The sequence below is a fragment of the Polypterus senegalus genome, chromosome 2 (assembly GCF_016835505.1).
Source record: "Polypterus senegalus isolate Bchr_013 chromosome 2, ASM1683550v1, whole genome shotgun sequence".
Lineage (NCBI taxonomy): Eukaryota > Metazoa > Chordata > Cladistia > Polypteriformes > Polypteridae > Polypterus > Polypterus senegalus.
In genome coordinates, this window is record NC_053155.1 from 92,678,118 (window position 1) to 92,700,973 (window position 22,856).

Genomic DNA, 22,856 nt, shown 5'->3' on the forward strand with positions numbered 1-22,856 from the left:
AATCAAAGGAGAGGCCAAATTTTTTTCTTCAAATATTTGGCCAAAGTAGATGCAGTCGGGGTTTCCTGCGATCAGCACTTCTAGAAAGCACTTTTGGTCCTAGGGAACAATGTGTTCCATCCATCTGTAGGTGAGCACTCAGGGTTCCATACAGTTGTCTTATTACTATACCTTCTTTTGGAACATGCAATCTTCAAACGTAGGTACAATGTGTTTGCTGACAAGCATGATTAGGAAATAGCATACAGATAGTGCAGAGGTTGCTTACATTGAAATAGCTATCAACACCAATAACCCAGACCAAACATGACACATTAGCACTTCAGCATTGTAACTTTTGACTAATTTCCCTGTCGTATTAACCCCATCAGTTGGACTCCCACTGTAAATAAAATAATATATCTGAATAACCCTCACAGATCACAGTGGGACACTTAAAACCTTTGCCTACAGAATGCTCTGTCTTCTTCTTTTTTCTCTTCATCTTTTCCCACTTTTACGTTGGGTTGATGTGCTTGGTCGACCTTCTCCAAATAGCTCAGTCCTGTGCCTCTTTGCCAATCAAGTCCTTTTCCTTCAGATCTTCTTTTACTTTATCCATCCACCTCCACTTTCACTTTCTTCACTTTCTCTTCCCCTGTTTTTCCATTTTTCCAATTCCAGTTTGTTGAATCTATATTTAAATATTGAAGCTGATGAGGGATTCCTTTTTCTAGCTAGTAGAGGGTTCAGAAGTTGGGTGGCTCTGCAGCTAAAGACTTTCTGAAGTAACCTTACTTGTCCTTGTTAAAATCCTGGTTGCTGTAATTTGTACTGTTATACTGGAAATTGTGATGACTTTACACATTTTTTAAATCAATCTAAAGCTAACTATTGCATATAGCATATGTTTTTAAAGACTGTAGATTAATTTAATCATGTCAGTAGATCTGCGAAAACACTTCAGCCTTACGGTAGCATACCAATTATTCAAAGTATTTACATAAATCACTTTGTGTTCAATAATATGCTCTCTGGTTGATAAGATTTCTTTATAGTCCACACACATGACTTAGTATTAATCTAAGTAACAAGGTAAACATTAGGGAAAGCCTAAAAATGACATAAAAATAAGAGAAATTATATTGGGTATTATTAAGCGTTAAGCAGTAATACTTCATAAAGATGCAGCAATACTATTAAAATGATTCATGCATTTAGAAATAGATGCAGGTTCATGCATAGCCACCATCATCTCTCATTCTTTTGGCCTTTTCATATTATTGAGTTGCTGGAGCTGGAGTCTATCCTGTATCACTGTGCATAAATCGGGGGCCAACCCTGGACAGAACACAAATAAAATACAGGACACACACATGCCCTCATATCGGATCAGTCGGATCAGTTTAGACTCTTCAATGGAGCTAACATACAGTATATATTTAATTTTTAATGTTATTAAACCATGAGATGGACTGGGTCCTATATAGGACTGTTTTTTACCATTCACCTGGTAGGATTTTGTTCCTTGTAAGGGAAACTCTGGATCACAAAATGGGTGATTGTAAGGGTTTAAACACCTTTGCTGTGGATTAAAGGTGTTTGTTTCTTTCAAACTTTGAATAATGAGCAATCAAACTTGTTTCTGGTTCTTGGTTCCAGGGTAGCTCTTGTCTCATTATTAGATTATAGTTCTCTCCTCTCCTGTTATTTATTCATTTGATTTTACTTTGGCTTTTAGGTGTCAGGAAAAAATATTAACAGCTGTAGTGGGATCAGATGTTGAGGTGCTAATGATTCAATTACAAACCATGATGTTTGCTCCAGGAGAAAATCTTCCAAAAAAAAAAAAAAGAAAAAATGAAGAAGAAAAAGATGTTGAGCAATTTCTTCTTTGACAGAAAATCATTTTTTAAATCTAGAATGATTAACTGATGTTTTATTCTCCTCGCAAATACTGGCAACATCCACATTACTTAAGTCTGACTTAACTATGTCTTTAATGATTTTAATGATCATTAAAGATTGTTTTTTTTTTTAATTAATTTTATTGTAATCATTCCATACAAATCAGTTCATTTTGATTACAGATTCTAACTGCAATATCTGTATGACCAGCACTTTGTCAGTTCACCAATGGCGATGTCTTTTTTTTTTTTTTTGGAGTGCTGTTTAAATATTGAACCATATTTCATGGTAAGAAAGGAAAGAAATCCGTATTTTTATGTACTTTTACATTTTTTTAATAAAACATTAAACTGTAAATAAAAAAGTTGTTGTATCTGCAGTTATACTCATTCTGGTTCACAAATCAGCCAACATTACTGATATGATTGTCTACTGCCCCACTCTGTAATTTCCAATACAGTTTTGGTCTGAACACCATTCCTGCAGTAAACTCAGAGTAAGGGGAGAATGTTGAAACTCAGGTGGTCAGATCAGTAAAGTTGGTGTTAAAATGAAGTAAGCTTTTAGTTCTGTTTGTATCTCTGCAATAGATTTCTGTGACTTTAAGTTATTTTTCCATTTAAATTTTTGTATGGGTTTTCTATACAGGCTTTCTACCAGATCTAATTATAGACATTCCCACCATGACTTGCTTCATTCAATTTATTCATAAATGTTGAAAATAATTTTGGAATGACCCTGAAAAGAATATTAATGGCCAATTCGAGAAAAAAAGGAAAAGCCTGGACCATGTACAAAAATGTCTGTTTTTTTTAAACAGCTCATACAATGTTTTTGTTAAACGCCTTGAATTAAAGCTGAACGTCTATACTTCAATCACATCTTGATTCTTTCATTCAAATCCTTTGTGGTGGAGTACAGAGCCAAAATTATGAAAATTGTGTCACTGTCAAAATACTTATGGACCTGATTGTCTATCAAAAAAGATATATGTGGAGATCAAATTTAATACTGTGGTTATTAAATTGTTCAAAATGATAGTGACACTGAATACAGTAGTGAGATGGAAAACATGACAAAGCATTGTGATGAACATCACTTATTTAGAAAATAAAAAAGAAAAAGCTAAATTATGTACATGAGACACAAAGAAAGTAAAACACAGACATCCTGATCAGCATGTATAAAATAATACAATAAAACTGCTACAATCGAACCTTGACATACGACCGGCCTGACATGCGAACAACTTGATTTACGACCAAAATTTTTGTTTTGATTTATGACCCGAATGCGGTCACGTGTATCCACTTGTGCGATTATAAACAAACAGCCGAGAGCGTTCGTAAGCATCAGTCGGAGCCTAGATACATGTGTTTGTGGACGTAATTTCGGTCAGTGCAGTGATTTATCTATGTATATAATTCACTAAGACCATGGCAAGCAAGACGCATAATTGCTAAGGAAGGAAGAGAAGGTAACGAAGGTAAAGCAAGCGATTGTTAAGGGATGTTAGCTAGCGGGCTGGCGCGGTACATGATGATGTCATCAGGCTGAGTCAGCACCGGCTTGCTTTGGAGTGTATTATTACAGCAGTTCACAACACGATCAGCTTTGAACTGAGTGCTCGACTACTGTCATTATTAACTTGAGAAACAGCGATCACAATCGAAACGAAGAAGAAAATTGCGTGGAAATATGAGAGTGGCGTTCGTGACCGATCTCGCTAATATGTACAGCATGTCGAAATCCACCATCTCGACAATTTTACAAAGAAAAGATTTGCATAAGGAGGCTCCTTCTAAACAATAACCACCTTTCGTTTCATTCTCCTCCTCCTCCTCCCTTCCTGCAGCCCAAAGATGTTAAATTAAATGGTGAGTACAGTATGAAATTGTTGTTTCTGGTAGGTTAGGCACTTTTTATAACTTTTTGGTTAGTACATTAGAAAAATTATTGTTGTTTTGGTAAATTATGCGCATTATACAACCCTTTTTTATTATGAAAAGGTTAAGTAAGTATGGCTGTGGGAGGTTCGGAGCGCATTATGGGTATTTCCATTATTTCTTATGGGAAAAATAGTCAAACTTACAACCAACTTGAGTTACAACCAGCCCTCGCGAACAAATTAAGTTCGTAAGTCAAGGGTCCACTGTAGTTGGTTTAGATTGCTCAGCCATACCCATATTTGGACCAATTACTCTGAGGTCATAAGAAAAAAGGCACATGAGCACCTTTTCCTTTGAGAGCAGCCTGAAAACACCCAAGGTATTGTAGGTAAGAAGAAACTCGTATATTTCTCTAATATATAAAATGTCGTGACTATTGGCATCAAAACACAGAATAGAAACTAAAACACACAGGTTAGAAAGGCTATGCTTCAAAAGTCAGACAGCCTGGCTTTTCAGTCTTAGTGATTTTTTCTAAATGCTGCCGTAACAAGTGATGTGTAACATCACAGGATTTTAGTCACCCTAAAAAAAACTGATTTTACTTCACTTCACAGTCTGACAGTCGGTACCTGTCATCAAAGTCTGGGTACACCCTGTTGTCTTATAGCTATTCTTTACCACTACATTTTTCAAACATGGCATTTTTGTGCCATTACACTTATTTGCACATTGTTGTATGTTGAACACTCTAATTTGCATTCATTAACATGGTGTATTAGCTAACACTGTGGCATCCTGGATCGTGATGTCACATGATTGCTGTGTGGAGTTTGCATGTCCTCCCCATGCCTGCATGGACTTTTTCTACATATTCACTTGGTTCACATTCACACAGCAGTTTAAAATTAATTGGCAGTTGCGTGTGCATAAATTGGCTATGCAATAGAGAATTGCTTTGTCCATGTTTGGGTCCTACCTTGGAACCTTTACTCGTGGCATAAGTTCAAGCACTTTATAGCCCTAAATTGAGTTAAGCACGTTTGAGAGCATTGTCTTGATTATTAAAAATGAATAATGACAATGTCCCATTTTAGTTAAATGTCTTTATTATTTATTTGCTACTGAGATAATACGTATTTATTTATGTAAGTTTAATTATTTTTTTTCAAGTCAGTTTAAAACCAGCATGCAAGATTCAAGTTCATGTTTTACTGTGTAAGGCCATGAATGCACAGTTCTTTTTTCCCATAATTTATAGCAAAAAACAGCAAAGTAGGCAGCTTCCTATTGTATTATCATGCCAGAAGAACTGTGAATGCAAAGACAATTGCTGATGGAAAAAGCAATGCACCTTCACTAGCATAATAGAAGACGCATGCTTAAGGAATCCTATAATGAAGGACTAATGCACTGCTGCACAATGGTAATTATATAATGCACATTAACCTACTTTTACTAAATTAACATTTCATGTTAAGGGAAATGATTATTCTTGTTCATAGTCTTGTTCTAGACTGCAGGAAAATATCGAGTCTCTGAGTATGTGGAAGTCATGGTCACTTTACTTCAGTGTTGGTGATGTGCTACCATGCATCACAAACCATCTGATAACACAGACGACATGGCAATGATGGATACTGTACATTAAGTACACCTTCTGGGCGTCTACATTAATGTGCAGCAGCAGACGTTAAATTATTTTTTGACATCAAGCTACAGAAAGTCCTGACTGGCTCCTTCTAATTTCTTTGTCTTCCTTTATGACTGGTACCAGAAAGCATTGTCTGCTGGGTGATTTGGTGCTTGAATTTTAAAAGTGTATTGGTTGACTTTGTGTTTTGTGTATTTCTATCAGCCAAACTGTAGAATAGTCTGCACCTACAGTATCTTAAATATACTATACATGTACAATATAAACAGCTCAATTCTTGCAAAATTTTAACAATATCAATACATTTCTAGTAGATTATCTTTATATACTGCAATACTAGGGTGTTGTACCATGTTAGTCATTATGGATATAGTGAAAAGTCAAGCAAACTGACACCTTGTATTGCGAACTAAAAATATTACAATATGCAAGCTTTCGAGGCAACTCAGGCCCCTTTTTTCAAGCAAGGTAATACAGAAACTGAAGTTCCCTGTGTATATATACACACTAGGACAAATAGCAACATTGGAAAACCTTTAAGTGAAACATCTTAAATGTAAAACATTAATAGACCTCTCCAGGCTAAGATTCATTTAGCAAGAGAGAAGAACAATGTATGGTCAAGATCTTTTGATAACAACAAAGTCTTGAAGTTTCTGATGAGTTTTTCAATGCAATGTGGGTCTGTAGTCAGGTTGTCTGTGTCAGTCCGAGAGATGTAAGCAATCCTCATATCTGGCCATAAAACTCTTGTCTCTATTTAAACCATGTTGTAATGTGTTAAATTTTAGCATGCACGTAGACTTCATTTCTTTTTGAGTGTCATGACAGGCCATGTTGAAGTTGAAATAATTCAACTGCAGTATGAAATACAAGAAAACGTTTTATATTTATGAATAGGGATGTGCAGAGCGGGGTGGCTACAGTGTCTTAAACCCCTGCTCCTCTGGCCCTGCTCATTGGCCCAAGTGCCTTTTTGTAGAAAAAAGCCAGCCAATCAGTGAATGTAATTTTTTTACCTCTTCACAATCTTGTTTCAGTATTAGTGTGAATCTCCTATTACAGCCTAATCAATCACTACCAAGAATAAGAGACCATTTCTTCCTAACTGTAAAAATCAGCTGTAAGCAACATAGGCTACTACTCCTATGGGCGCCATCTTAAACATACTTAAATAGGGACAATGAGAAGATGCACACAAATTTTAGAAGTAAAACACACTAAGGGTGTCGTATTGAGTAGTTTGTGTTTAAAAGAAAAATATTAATTTTATATGTTGTAAGTTGGCAAACTGATGCCTTTGCCACATTGTTGTCTACATGGCTAATAAGCTAGCTAGAGCTTGATGGGGCCTAGCAAAGTATCAGGTTTTGGGCCATATTTGGGTTGGTTTTTCATATACATCTTTGTGCTAAGGCCATGTTAGGATTTGTTTTCTATTAAGAAAAAAATAGTTATGATTATTTTATATTTAAAATGTATTTTTATTACAAGATATTCTTAAATCATTTTGAGCACTTGCTTGATTGTTCTATCTCCCTCATATGTGTGTAATTAAAATACGTTCTAGATCACAGATGTCAAACTCCGGTCCTGGGGCCTCATGTATAACGTCGTGCGTAGAATTCGCACTATAACATGGCGTAAGCACAAAAGCAGAAATGTGCTTATGCACGGAAAAATCCAGATGCAGGAATCTGTGCGTACTCCAACTTCCACGTTCTTCCGCTATATAAATCCCGATCAGTGTGAAAAGTAATGCTCGTGCACGCGCTTTATGTAACGCCCCAACTCCTCCCAGAATTACGCCTCTTTGAATATGCAAATCAATATAAATTGCCCTTAAGCTCAGACTTCTGTGAAAAGACAATGGGAAAAGCACGGGGGAAAATCTAAGAATTTCAGCGAATACCAAGTGGAGGCAAAGGAAAAACACTTGTTTAATTAAACCGTGGTATAATCAACAAAATGAAGTTGATTGAGTGACATAGCATGTTGGAGAAACTTGAAAGCTCACATTCACAAAATCGCACAGTGCCGGAAATATAAAGGAAGTCAAATATCAAAGTCACCGTGAAAAGGCGAGTTGTAGCCCACTGTCTGAGTGTCATATGAAAGCTTATTAGGGTGCAGAAAAAAAAAAGGCACACAGTGGGGAAAAAGCACAAATTTTCAACTTCAATCTCGAAATTTCCACTTTAATCATGTAGTTTATTTTGTCATTAAAGTAGAACATCATAAACTTCATCTTAAAATCGTTTAATTAACCAGTTTCTCAAATCACATTGTAATTAAAGTAGCACGTTAAATGCTTTGTTTTGTATGTGATCTTCTATGTGCTCTGTGTGTGAATCACTACTTGCTTCTTAAACCGGCTTTCTTCCTCCAACTGGACACATAATCCATTACATTTTTGATATTACAGTTTCCAGAATAACTTAAATACTGAGATGTATACGTGATATCATTTTCATGATGATAGAAGTTAAAGCATGTTATTAAACATGGGTTTCATGGCCCAGTGATTGTGTGCGACCTTCGATTAAATCATTTATTGCAGCAGTACTCAGGGGCGACTCTAGGCTTGTGGCGGCCTTGGGCAAAGGAAAAATCGGTGGCCCCTTCACCCGCTAATGTCAATATGGTATCTTATGCACGGTTGATGAACACGTCCGTTGTGAACACTGCATAGCCGCCTCGTGCTCATGACACAAGCATTTAACTTTTGCTGAAATTTGTCGCTGCGTTTTTAGCTGTGTTGTTATTTTCTCTTTCTGTTTTATATTCAATATATATTGGCGTAGCTGCCCCAGCAGTCCTTGCTTTTCTTTCTCCAAGTAACCGATCGCCATACAATCAGCTCTGTAATAGAAGTTAAGCCATCTGTAAGTTTAGAGCGCCGATTCTTCAAAACGTTTAAGGAACATTGAAATATCTTCGTAGTACATGTCTAATTATTCTATCCTTCACGACAGTCCCAGTGAAGAATATAGATTATTTAAATGAAGTTAAAGTTTTATCTGTATAATATAATAAACATATTTTGCTGCATTTCATCTTAAAAATGATATAGTCATCATATGTAAATACGCGCTTTATAAAGTGGCTCAGGTTGTGCGATATTATAATTGTAGTGCAAGTTTACAGTGGGGTGATTGTACTTATAAGTACAAACAGTTCTACAAGGAGCAATTTATTGAGTGCGTTCAAAGTTCTTGGGATGAAACTGTTTCTGAACCGCGAGGCTTTGAAACGTTTTGCCGTGGCTAAGGTAGCGTGCTTGAATCTGTATTCTGATAATTCTCTTTCCGATCAGCTGCTGCTGTGATTCACACTCAGATACAGTGATATAAATACTCCGATTGGTGCAGTGAGAGTAATATGGAAAAAGATGATCCGCGGTGACATTTCCTAACGGGAGCAGCTGAAAGAAGAAGAAGAAGAAGAAGGTGCAGTGAGAGTAACAACACTAAAGCAGTTATGGTATTTGGAATACTATGGCTATTCCCTGGACCATTATATTGTTACAAGTTAATTACAATCAGATGCATTACACTAATAAACAATATGTTGTTAGTTTCAGTGTATTCAGGAAAATAAAGAGTAACCACACAGGAACAGTAGCACTGCTTGACGCTGGGTGCCGCCAGTCTGCAAAACCGAGCGGAAAACTTGCGTACGACAAGGTATGAGGTACCGTGGAAAAGTGCATGGCTTTACACCAAGTGTAGGTTTTATACATCACGATTTGAACGTGGAAAAGTTCTTATGCAACATTTCTGTGCGTACGCACCGTTTATACATGAGGCCCCCTGGAGGGCCGTTGTGGCTGCAGGTTTTCATTCTAACCATCTTCTTCATTAGTGACCAGTTTTTGCTGCTAATTAACTTCTTTTGCTTTACGTTTTAATTAACTTAACTCAGGCCCCTTAGTTCTCTTTTTCATTAATTAGCAGGCAAACAATAATGTGACACAAAACAAGCCACCACATGGGCAGCTCACCTGTGCCCATTACACAATATCTGAAAATAAAGAAAAAATCAACAGTTTTAAAAAAGTCTGCTGTGGCAGAATGAAAGCAGCAACAAGTCATGGAAATAAATAACGGGTTTAATTAAATGGGCTTCTCATTAAGAAATTGGTTTGAGTTGGAAATCCCAGTTTAGCTGGTCATCTGTTGGCTCATTTGACATCTCATTTCTGTTTGGCTGCCATTTAATGAAGTAACGAATCAATTCAGAGGACTGACTCCTTTAAAACAGGGCTATTAAAATGAAAGGAAAAGAAGTTAAAAAAACTGGTTCGCTGATTAGGAAAAGAGTGAGAATGAAAACCTGCAGCCACTGCAGTTTACGAGGCCTGGAGTTCGACACCCCTGTTCTAGATTATAAAAAATTGACTTTGCCTTGCTGAATGTTTAAGGCCTAAAACAGATCTGACCAATCACCATAGATTAGACACAGCTGGCACAACTTTTTATAGCTTGGGTGCAAATGGTACTTTTTTTTTTTTTCGATCTATCTATGAAGATCCTTTGCATGTTTCTCTCCCTTCAGAAAGATAGGAATACCTTTTAAATAAGGGGAAGGGGTGTCATGCTCCTAAAGTTTTCTCTTAACTAGGTGCTGCACAGCAGACCAATATGTGCAAGAATTTGGCCCACATTCCCTTCCTTTATGTGGACCCAGTGTGCGGTGAGTTGGCTGTAACTCTAGCAACCCGAATTTGAAAATCGGTACTTTGTACTGGCTCTTCCCTGTTTGAGCTTTGGAGCATTGCCAGATAACATCGCTGCACACCCAGAGAAACTTTGATGTGAGGGATCAGTGTTATATACTCAGGGTCTGTGCCTGACATCACTTTACCTGCACTGCAGAGTAAGGAGCACAGCATTCTTAATTCAGCATGGAAGATACAACATACAATTAATCTATGCAGAACAACTGGGTATTTTCATAATATTCTTATTATGGTTTTTGAGTATTAAGTTATTTTTTTTTAATGCAATATGGCTGGAGTGGTGACATCACACATGCACAAAGCAGCTTGGACAGTGACATAGAATGTGAAGTACACTTACAGTACGGATTTGTGAAAGTTCTATGCATAGCTGTTACAATTCAATGATGTCATATTGGCCTCACAATCCATTATAGAGAGCTGGGGAAAAAAACTGTCCAAGCTGGCTGCATGGAGAATTTCCAGGAAAATTTTCAGTGATCAACGTCACTGTGAAAAATGCTTTGGTGAATTTCGCCGATCAACACTAGCTCAGGTGACACCTCTGCACCACACTGGGACATTGTGAGGTTTTTTATTGTCGCTGGAGTGCCAATCCTGCCACCAACACCCAAGTTTTCCCTGTAAATTGTAGGACCTTCTTGCAGGGCTGGGTGCAGATTAACGTCATACCCCGAACAAAACAACTGCAGGTTAAGGGCCTTCCTCAAGGGCCCAACGAAGTATGGTCACTTCTGGCATTTGATGGATTTGATCTGGCAACGTTCCAATGTCACATGTGAGCTTGTTTTTAAACCTCCTTAAAGCAAAAGATTATAATATCTTATAGTGGAGCATAGTGGGATTTTGGGTGAAAGGGCTAATAAAAATTTGATGCTGGCTATGTTAAGGGCATGAACATTTTTAACCATGGATAGGGGAAAGTAGAAAGTTAGAGGCATGAGGGCATCAAGGAATTGGGACCAGCAGGAATAGAGAAAGAAAAGAAGGAAAGAGAGTTGGAGAATGAAGAGCTAGAATTTGATCACCTTTTTTTAAATATATGGTGGTGTGCTTTGCAATCATACAGTGCAGACTCCTGGAAGAAAGCTCCTAATTTTAACATTTCTGCATCTGATTAAAGCTAGCTTTTGTTTGTAGTTATATTGAAGTTACAAAGCTCTTCATCTCCTTTTCCCACTCTTCTTATAAGTGTTTTTTTGTCTTAAGCCCAGTACTGCCAGGATAAGCTCTGAATTGGGTTAGTAAGTTCAATAAGTGGGTAGTTTTTACTAGTCTGTACAATATGCCTGTATCTTTGTCATATCCTAATAAGCAATATATGGGTAATGGTCACTAGTGAGTGTGAAACAATATTGGAAAGAGGGCTCATGTTGAGCAGTCACCTGAAAAAATGAAAATCTGTTTCAGATCAAGTGGCAATGATAAATTCAGGCCAAATCCAATCTAAAAAGTTGTTTTAGTCAGTTGTATTTTGTCTTCTGATTCGGCTTACCTTCGTTGTTTGCAGAGGAGAGGAGCATGAACATACAGCAGAGGGTTTTTGTCAGGCATTTTACTATAGCGTTTTGTACTTATTTACATGAACAATTCTATTTACAAAAGAGCTTCTCTTTGTGATGTTGCCGAATTCTGTTCATGTGTTCATTCCTCTTATGTATTATTAACTCCATCTACACAGAAGGATTAAAGAAAAATAATAATGGTGACATGTGCCCTCCTGATGCCTCAAGAATCAGTGAAAACATTTGTACTGCAGGTTATTTGATTACTGCATATGGTTTCAAAGAAGGAATCAGCTTTGAATAGATAATGCTGACAATTGGCTATCAGGAAATACCAGAATACATTCAGATTTCAAATGATCAGTCAAAGATCTTTTTTCAAGAAAGTTAGCAATATAATTATTCATTGAGAATACTATGAGGACACAGTGGAATACTATTTTCACAAAAAAAAGCTAAAAATATAAATGATGCATTTTTCAAACAAAAGGTATCAATTATTTGTAAGCTGCTTATATATTTTCCATCACTGCAAACATCAGGGGGGCACTGCATACACCACTTTGAATATTTTAACCATTAACAAGGGATTTTTTACTATGTATGTTATAATTTCAACAAATATAGTCAAAGGATAAATTTTGTATAATGAAGTATTTTATGCAGTATTTCTGACTATATATTGTTGTACATCTATTTAACTACAGCCTAGTACTATACACTAGATGTGCATTTTTATGCAACATAAATGAACAGGAATTGTAGCTAAGGCAAATGTTAATGGCCACAGACGAATCTGTATGTGTGCAAGAAAGTACATTGTGAGTGCACTATATAGATACATGACTTTTATGTTAATACATGCATTTTTAAATTTGCTAAAAGTCAATAGCAAAAAAAAAAATAAAAAAATTATAATCATAATAATAAAAATTGCAAGGGTATCTATGCCTTCTTGTTTGTGCTCTGATTGTTTCCTGCAATGTCAGTTTGCTAAATTGCTATTGAGAGGATTAGCTCTCCGGTTCGATGATGTTACACAGGCGACTGTGGTCTTTTCCTGTCATGATGTATTATGGAGTCTGCCCGTGCTGCTGCTGCAATTCAATCACATCTCCTGGAATGTCACTCTGAAGATTGGCTGCATGATTCTTCCAGATTAAGTCTCACGCCTCTACCTTGCATCACCTTCATAACAGGATGGTGTGCTGTGCTTCTTTTAAAACCTGAAATGTGTTCAGATTTCCTTGGCATCTGTTAAACAGCCTTTATCTTGTTATGCGCGGAGGAGATGTAATTTGTGCTTTAAGTAATGTGCAGTACAATGTTTTAATTTTAGCAAGCTCATAACATAATTTTCATAAGCTCTCAATGTATGGCAGTTGTGCAAAGGGAGGGGAATGCTTTAAATAATTTAGTCCTGGAGATTATCTAATTAAAGTGAAAGGAGACAAGAGAAATGCATATGTACGAGAGAGATATATGTCTTTATTAAATGAACATATTGTCATCTAAATTTGACATGCACAGTTCTCTGAATTGTAATAGGAATGTGAATTGCTTCACATGTGCTTTTTCACCCTATCTGCAATCTTCAGCATCAACTTTGATTAATTTCTTCTTTAACATGTTTTGAGATTTTTGATTTTTTATCTCGCCTCACTACTCAACTTCATTCTATTGCTGGAAGAAATGATGGATTTCCTTTTCTAATGAGGCAAAGTTCAAAACACTACAGCTCTACTTAAACTTGTGTGCTGCATTAGAGATTAATACACAGCAGGATGATTTGAAAGAATTCTTTCATTTCTCTAGAGAACGTTTTAACCCATTTCATATGCTTGTATTGTGCCATATTTTAAGCCAGCTGAGACTGAAAAAAAGATTTGCAGGAGGAATACTGACGCTTACCACAGCACTGTACTTTACCTTGTTTAAAATCAACAGTGTAAAAGACTCTTGGAATAAACTGTTTTGATAATACAATAAATCATATTTATTAGGTATATTATAATATATCTTTGGAATGAGAAAATCTATAGTTGTTACATTATTTATTAATGTTGCTGCTGCCTTACAGTGCTGCTATACCTACTGGCGTAACTGTGCGAAGGGGGCGGTCCACCATGTGTGGCACTTTTTAAAACATTTAGTACTGGACTTTTTAGACAATTTTGTTTGATAGGGCTTTGGCAGGCTAATGTGTGTAATTTATGTCAAAATTACACAATTTTTAATGTTTAAAAACTGTTCCAAAGTTCTATTTTACAAATGTAATTCTTAACTAGTTCGTCGATGTACTCTGACTGAAAGGGATGAACCCTTCAATCTCATTATTAATATTTAATTATTCTCTCAATCTCAAGATGAAGTAAACAAAAAAGAGTGGTGCCGCTTTTCAAAAAAAGAATCATTAAAAAGGAATGAAGGGACATTATGAAAATACCTCAATCGTGAAGAAAAAACTGTTACCCATCCATCCATCCATTTTTCAACCCGCTGAATCCGAACACAGGGTCAGGGGGTCTGCTGGAGCCAATCCCAACCAACACAGGGCACAAGGCAGGAACCAATCCTGGGCAGGGTGCCAACCCACCACAGGACAAAAAACTGTTACTGAACGTGAAATGTTTTCCGAATTAAAGCCATCTTCAAGCTCAAACAGTTCTTCATCTTCAAGTAATGAAATGTATGATGAACAAAAAATGCTGGCTGTTAACTTATAAGATATTGATGTTTGGGCTCGCAAAATTAATGATGGGACACAGATCTTACTAGTACGTCAAGGTGTATCATTGGTTCTACATTAATTCCCAAATATCATAATTCTTCTGCGAATTTTCCTCACAATACCTTTTAGTGTTGCTAGCTGTGAGAGACGTTTCTCCAAACTGAAACTTATAAAAAATAATTTAAGATCTTCAGTGAGTACTTTGTGTTTAAGAAACCTTGCAATACTTTCCATAGAGCAGCAAATGACAAACAAAATCAACTTCTATAATGTCATCAGTGATTTTGCCAACATAGAAGCAAGTAGTATTGTAGATTTATTGTTTGAATTGTTGTAGATTGTAGATTTTAGATTGTAATTAAATTGTAATTGATAATTTAAAATGTAGTTAAAATTTTCATTGTTTTCATTTTTTGTGCGATATGTATTATGTTTTATGTTGTAAGTGTTTGGCAAACTCAAAGACCGCCTCAGGTGACAAAATCTTTAGCTACACCACTGGCTATACCTAACAGTGATTGGCCCCTGTATCAGTTGTGGGGTCTGCATGAGTTTCTTTTGGGGATCTGGATTCTAACCTAACCTAGCTTGATGGTTAACTGAATTGGTTCAATGTATCTGACTGTGTACCTTGAGACTGACTGATGGCTCAATTTCTGCTTCCTGCTTGGCATCCATTGTTGCCCCAAAAACAAAAAAAAAAGTAGTCTGAGAAAATACAAAATAAATGAGTGGATTCATTTGTTATACAGTACACTTCATTACTTTTTAAATGTTGTGCTTAAACATATTTGAGATATAATATCTTCCTAAAACTGCTCTTTTAACTATTGCATACACAGGTCGCATGTCACTGAAAGAACAGTATGTCCAAGACACCAAGATGGGCTTTGTGATCAATGCTATTTATTCCATGGCATACGGACTACACAATATGCAGCAGTCTCTTTGCCCAGGATATCTTGGACTGTGTGATGCCATGAAACCAATCGACGGACGAAAACTGTTAGACTTTTTAATGAAGACAAATTTTACTGGTGTTTCGGGAGAGAGTATCAAATTTGATGAAAATGGAGACTCACCAGGAAGGTAAGGCCATATGTTTAATAGGTTAGGTAACATATGTTTAAACAGATATAATGATATAGTTTAATTTCAGGTATTTAAAACATAACATTCATTTTTGCTAATCAGCCTTCATGTTGTGGCAGGGTTGATACCTCATGGATCCAGGATCCTGGATTTGTATCCTGTAACTTGTCATCGTTTACATGATGTTTGCATGTTGTTCTTTCCATACTGTAGATGTCTGCATTTTTATCCTCCATGTACTCCATATTTTCAAGCAGAAGGATATTAGTTTCACTGCTGAATGTAAATTTGCTGTGTGTGGGTTTATGCATGAGCTGGCCCTGTAATGAACTGGCACTCTGTACAGAACTGTTCCTGACTTAAGCTTGATGCTCTCTGAATATATTTACTGGGAGAGCTGATACTCAGTTTTCAAAACTATACTATCATGTCCATCATACTGTCTGCTGCCAATAATGTTATGCCTTTGTCACTCACTTTCAAGAACATCCACAGCAGATGGCTGCATGGGACAGAAACATTTTAGTCCCACTTCTGCCCGTATTGTAAAGGTATAGAGTGATGAATTGGACATTAGGAGGCTGACATATGACTATTGTATGCTAAACCTTTAAACATATACAGTGGTGTGAAAAACTATTTGCCCCCTTCCTGATTTCTTATTCTTTTGCATGTTTGTCACACAAAATGTTTCTGATCATCCATTAGTCAAATATAACACAAGTAAACACAAAATGCAGTTTTTAAATGATGGTTTTTATTATTTAGGGAGAAAAAAAAAATCCAAACCTACATGGCCCTGTGTGAAAAAGTAATGGCCCCCTGAATCTAATAACTGGTTGGGCCACCCTTAGCAGCAATAACTGCGATCAAGCGTTTGCGATAACTTGCAATGAGTCTTTTACAGCGCTCTGGAGGAATTTTGGCCCACTTATCTTTGCAGAATTGTTGTAATTCAGCTTTATTTGAGGGTTTTCTAGCATGAACCACCTTTTTAAGGTCATGCCATAGCATCTCAATTGGATTCAGGTCAGGACTTTGACTAGGCCACTCCAAAGTCTTCATTTTGTTTTTCTTCAGCCATTCAGAGGTGGATTTGCTGGTGTGTTTTGGGTCATTGTCCTGTTGCAGCACCCAAGATCGCTTCAGCTTGAGTTGACGAACAGATGGCCGGACATTCTCCTTCAGGATTTTTTGGTAGACAGTAGAATTCATGGTTCCATCTATCACAGCAAGCCTTCCAGGTCCTGAAGCAGCAAAACAACCCCAGACCATCACACTACCACCACCATATTTTACTGTTGGTATGATGTTCTTTTCTGAAATGCTGTGTTCCTTTTACGCCAGATGTAACGGGACATTTGCCTTCCAAAAAGTTCAACTTTTGTCTCATCAGTCCACAAGGTATTTTCCCAAAAGTCTTGGCAGTCATTGAGATGTTTCTCAGCAAAATTGAGACAAGCCCTAATGTTCTTTTTGCTTAACAGTGGTTTGAGTCTTGGAAATTTGCCATGCAGGCCGTTTTGGCCCAGTCTCTTTCTTATGGTGGAGTCGTGAACACTGACCTTAATTGAGGCAAGTGAGGCCTGCAGTTCTTTAGACGTTGTCCTGGGGTCTTTTGTGACCTCTCGGATGAGTCATCTCTGCGCACTTGGGATAATTTTGGTCGGCCGGCCTCTCCTGGGAAGGTTCACCACTGTTCCATGTTTTTGCCATTTGTGGATAATGGCTCTCACTGTGGTTCGCTGGAGTCCTAAAGCTTTAGAAATGGCTATATAACCTTTACCAGACTGATAGATCTCAATTACTTCTGTTCTCATTTTTTCCTGAATTTCTTTGGATCTTGGCATGATGTGTAGCTTTTGAGGTGCTTTTGGTCTACTTCTCTGTGTCAGGCAGCTCCTATTTAAGTGATTTCTTGATTGAAACAGGTGTGGCAGTAATCAGGCCTGGGGGTGGCTACGGAAATTGAACTCAGGTGTGATACACCAGAGTTAGGTTATTTTTTAACAAGGGGGCAATTACTTTTTCACACAGGGCCATGTAGGTTTGGATTTTTTTACTCCCTAAATAATAAAACCATCATTTAAAAACTGCATTTTGTGTTTACTTGTGTTATATTTGACTAATGGTTAAATGTGTTTGATGATCAGAAACATTTTGTGTGACAAACATGCAAAAGAATAAGAAATCAGGAAGGGGGCAAATAGTTTTTCACACCACTGTATAAAAAATATATAAATAGCTGATTTTCTTTTCCATCAATGACAATAAAAAATTCTGTCATATGCCTGATTTTCTGTTTGTAATTTTAAAGTGTTTCTGAGAAAACTTTCAGGGTACGTGATGATCCTATTAGCTGTCACTGCCATACACAGATTCACACTGTTCTTCATATATTTTCTAATTGGGATGTTAGTATGTCCCATTGTCTCTTTCCTCACATGGTGGCTCATGTTTTCTAAATCAATGAGGTGATGATTAAAAACAAAGTTTCCAGTTTATGTAATATGATTAAAGTTATTTTATATACCATCTTTTCTTCTTGGCAAATAATTGGTGAAGGAAATTATTAATTATTATTTCTGACATAATGCCATGGTGAGTAGTGCTGTCCCCTCATAGATCCAGCATGCCATGGTTGAATTCCAGAATCCCATGCCTGGGGCCTCATGCATAACGCCATGCGTAGAATTCGCACTATAACATGACGTAAGCCCAAAAGCCGAAATGTACTTACACACAGAAAAATCCAGATGCATAAATCTGTGCGTACTCCAACTTCCGCGTTCTTCTGCTCCATAAATCCCGATCAGCGTGAAAAGTAACGCATGTGCACGCGCCTTCTGTCCCACCCCGTCTCCTCCCAGAATTACACCTCTTTGAATATGCAAATCAATATAAATAGCCCTAAAGCTCAGCATTCTGTGAAAAGGCAATGTTAAAAGCAAGAGGGAAAATATAAGAATTTCAGCGAATACCAAGTGGAGGCAAAGAAAAACATACTATTTGTTGGTTTAAACAGTGATATAATCAACAAAAGGAAGTTAATCGAGGGACATAGCGTGTTGGAGAAACTTGAAAGCTCAAGTTCACAAAGTCGTACAGTGCCTGACATAAAAAAGAAGTTGTCACATATCAAAGTCGCCGTGAAAAGGCGAGACGTAGCCCACCATCTGAGTGTCATATGAAAGCTTATTAGGGTACAGAGAAAAAAAAGGCACACAGTAGGAAAAAAGCATGAAATGTCAACTTCAATCTCGAAATTTCCACTTTAATCACATAGTTTATTTTGCCATTAAAGTAGAACATCATAAACTTCATCTTAAAATCTTTTAATTTACTAGTTTCTCAAATCCCATCGTAACTAAAGTAGCACGTTAAATGCTTTGTTTTGTATTTGATCTTTTGCTGTATGTGTGTGAATCACTACGTGCTTCCGCTTTCTCTTTCTCCGACTGGACACAGAATCCATTACATTTGTGATATTACAGCTCTCTGAATAATTAAAATACTGAGATGTATACGTGGTATCATTTTCATGATGATAGGAGTTAAAGCATGTCATTAAACAGGGGAACACAGTGCATGATTGTGTGCGACCTTCGATTAAATTATTGTAGCATTACTGTCCCTTTTAAACGTACTAATCTCCAATTCCTGTCCTTACTTTTCTTTCTCCAAATACCCAATCGCCACACAATCAGCTCTGTAATAGACGTTAAGCCATCTGTAAGCTTACAACGACGATTCTTCAAAACCTTTAAGGAACAGTGAAATATATTTGTAGTACATGTTTAATTATTCTATCCATCTATCCTTCCAGTGTCGCGTCAGCCCCAGAAAGAATAGAGCACAAGGTAGGATCAATCCGTGAACTTGCTAGCGCTGCAGAACCATGTCCGCACATGTTTAGCTATTAACAATACAGATTATTTAAATGAAGTTAAAGTTTTATCTACATAATATAATCAACATATTTTGCTGCATTTCATCTTAAAAATATCGTCATCATATGTAAATACACGCTTTATAAAGTGGCGCAGGTTGTGCAATATTATAACTGTAGTGCAAGTTTACAGTGAGGTGATTGTACTTTTTTGTACAAACAGTTCTACAAGGAGCACTAGATGGACTGATTGATTGTCTAAAGTTCTTGGGATGAAATTGTTTCTGAACCATGAGGTCCGTACAGGAAAGTCTCTGAAGCATTTTGCCGTGGCTGAGGCAGCATGTGCTTAATGCTTTATACCGATAATTCTCTTTCCGATCAGCTGCTGCTGTGATTCCCCACTCAGATACAGTAATATAAATAATATGAGTGGTGCAGTGAGTGTAATAAGGAAAAAGATGATCCGCTGTGGCAACACCTAGCGGGAGCAGCTGAAAGAAGAAAAAAAAAGGTGCAGTGAGAGTAACAACGCTAAAGTAGCTATGGTATTTGGAATACTATGGCTATTCCCTGGATTATTATATTGTTACAAGTTAATTACAATGAGATGCATTACACTAATAAACAATATGCGATTAGTTTCAGTGTATTTATAAAGCCGCGTCAGGAAGATAAAAAGTAACCACACAGGAACAGTAGCACTGCCTTCACGCTGGGTGCCGCCAGTCTTTAAAACCGAGCGGAGAACTTGCGTACGACAAGGTATGAGGTACCATGGCAGGGGTAAAGGATAACCAATTATTGCACTCGTAATTTAGCTGGTCAGCTCATGCATACACACCTTTTCACTTTCACAAAAACAACTTAGATTTGTGAATAAACTTAAAATTGATATCTGTGGGTCCTCCCTGCATGGAGTTTGCATGTTCTCCCCGTGTCTGCATGGGTTTCCTCCGGGTACTCCGGTTTCCTCCCGTATCCAAAGACATGCAGGTTAGGTGCATTGGCGATTCTAAATTGTCCCTAGTGTGTGCTTGGTGTGTGTGTGTGTCCGCACCCTGCCTGGGGTTTGTTTCCTGCCTTGCACCCTGTGTTGGCTGGGATTGGCTCCAGCAGACCCCCGTGACCCGGTAGTTAGGATATAGCGGGTTGGATAATGGGTGGATGGATGGATTGATATCTGTCACATGTGGCAGTGACTAAAATACTTGTAGAAAACCTACATCAGCGTGATGAGAATGTGCATACTCCACATACACAATCACTGGCATTATATTTCAATGTATTTTTTAGTGAGGCAGAAATTCTATCTAGAGCACAACCACTAGTTGATATTATATACAGTAAATATATATATATATATATATATATATATATATATATATATATATATATATATATATATATATATATTAGAATGTGCAAAGCGTTATATTATAAAAGTAATATGAGTAATATAAAAGGCACTTAATCTTTAATTGATAAATAATCTATACTCAGATCTTTTGACCTTAGTGCCGTTTCATTGAACAGCTAAGTCAACTGAAATTATAATGCTTAAATATAGCAGAACTAATGGTGGCTGCTGGCTATTATTACTTTTTATTGTAAAAGTAAAACTTTAATGCTTAAATCTTCGCATTTTAAGTCACAAGAGTCACTGTCACAAGTGCTTCTGTTTGCTGACCTCCAATGCAGTGCCTTTAGTGACTGAAACACTGACAGGCTGAAGAAAAAAAATGATTAATGAGAAAATATGGTTATCTAAAATAGGTTGATCTTTAATTATTCTGGATAATGGACTTCACGCTCTATTACACTTCTGACGTTAGAGCCAAGCTGTGTCTGGTTACCTGAGTCTAGCAGGGAAGAATACAGCTTGTCTTCTAATATAGGTGGCAGCGTGGACTGGGCACAGCAAAGCAAATTAAATATTGTAGTTTCAAGGGGAAAATGTTTTGAATGTTAATGAAAAATAAAAAATATTATTTCATTTTTATTTATTGCATGATAAACTTATATGCCAAAACTAAGCTCAAACCATAGACCAAAGGAAACTATACATACAGCCATCTGTAATGCTTCAATATGCAAAATTTCAGATTATCACAGATCAGAACAGATGTGGCACACAGCTGAATCACAGCTCTCTGTTGAGCCCCTTGTGAAAGCTAACAGTAGTCCTTTGAAATACTGTGGATATTTTTTAACCAATAGAGTTATCCTCATGTATTCATTTTTGGAGATTTTGTAAATTATTCCATTTGGCCATATAAACAGTTTTTCTTATGATTACCTTTTTTCATTTTATTTTATGGCTGCAGACATATACTGGATGGGTAGTCTTAATGATTGCTTCTTCGAATAAATTATAAACTTAACAAATCATGGAACTCAAAGTAGGGGTTATTAATTTTATTGCCCAATCTATTTAAATTATTTTATTTAAGAGGTATTACTCACTAACTTTGGGCTTGTACATTTCAGTATTATAAGTGCCATTATTGGAAGGTTGTTCAGTTAACATCTATACAGATCAGTACCCACCAGCCCTAATTTGAAGTTGCAACTAAAGACAATAACAGATTTAACACTTTTGGCAAAAAATCTTCCAGGTATGAAATAATGAACTTTAAGAAAATGGGAAAAGACTATTTTGATTACGTCAATGTCGGAAGTTGGGATAACAGCGGACTCAAAATTGATGATGATGAGATCTGGCCGAGCAAGAGTGCCATTATCAGATCGGTCTGCAGTGAGCCATGTGACAAAGGCCAAATAAAGGTAGGTCCATGCGAATACTGTGATTAATGTGTGGGTTCTGTAAGTAAATAACTGTATGTTCTGTGGAAAAAGTCAAAATAAGGCACAATAAATCTAGACAAGAAGATCAGTGATCTGTGCAGACTGACTTTGAAATGTTTCTCCTTTGCACGGTTGTTATGCTTTGTTTCGCAGCTTCTTAAAAGTCACAGAATGCTACCATGCAACAAGTTAAAGGTCCAAGAAAATGACTTACAGTAGAGCTGAGGCAGAAAAACCAATGACACCCAAAATCCAGTGTCTGATTTGGTCAATTAAGGAAAAACACAATTCTGAAAACATTGTGAAACTCTGTCTGACTACAACAACTATTCTTTCCTGAATGCAAATTAAAATAATATACCTGAAAAACAAAAATGAAAAATGTAATTTAAATTTAAAATTTATAGGTCAGTTTAGATCCAGGATTGGTTACTCTTTATTTGGAGTTTGCCTGTTTCCCCATGTTTGAATGTATTTTTTAGGACTTCTTGATGATCTCTGTAAAAATGTTGCATACTCAAAATAAATAAATGTTCTAATTCAACTTCACTCTGAAAACAATATAATAACTGAGCCTCTTCCAGGAGGCAGTTAATGACATTTAATTTTGACATTTGGAGCTCAACTGCTAACATCCAAGTCCCTGCCAGCCATGCAGTA

The 22,856-nt window shown here is 36.8% G+C and overlaps 1 protein-coding gene across 3 annotated transcripts in view; it reads left to right on the top strand.

Moving 5' to 3' along the window:
- The window catches only part of grm5b (glutamate receptor, metabotropic 5b), a 555,554-nt gene that overhangs the window by 433,011 nt on the left and 99,687 nt on the right, over window positions 1-22,856 (top strand). For all 3 annotated transcript variants that reach the window (XM_039744166.1, XM_039744165.1, XM_039744167.1), the window contains exons 5-6: window positions 15,250-15,496; window positions 22,007-22,175. In XM_039744166.1, the coding sequence (XP_039600100.1) occupies window positions 15,250-15,496; window positions 22,007-22,175 (416 nt within the window). The remainder of the gene's footprint in view (window positions 1-15,249; window positions 15,497-22,006; window positions 22,176-22,856) is intronic.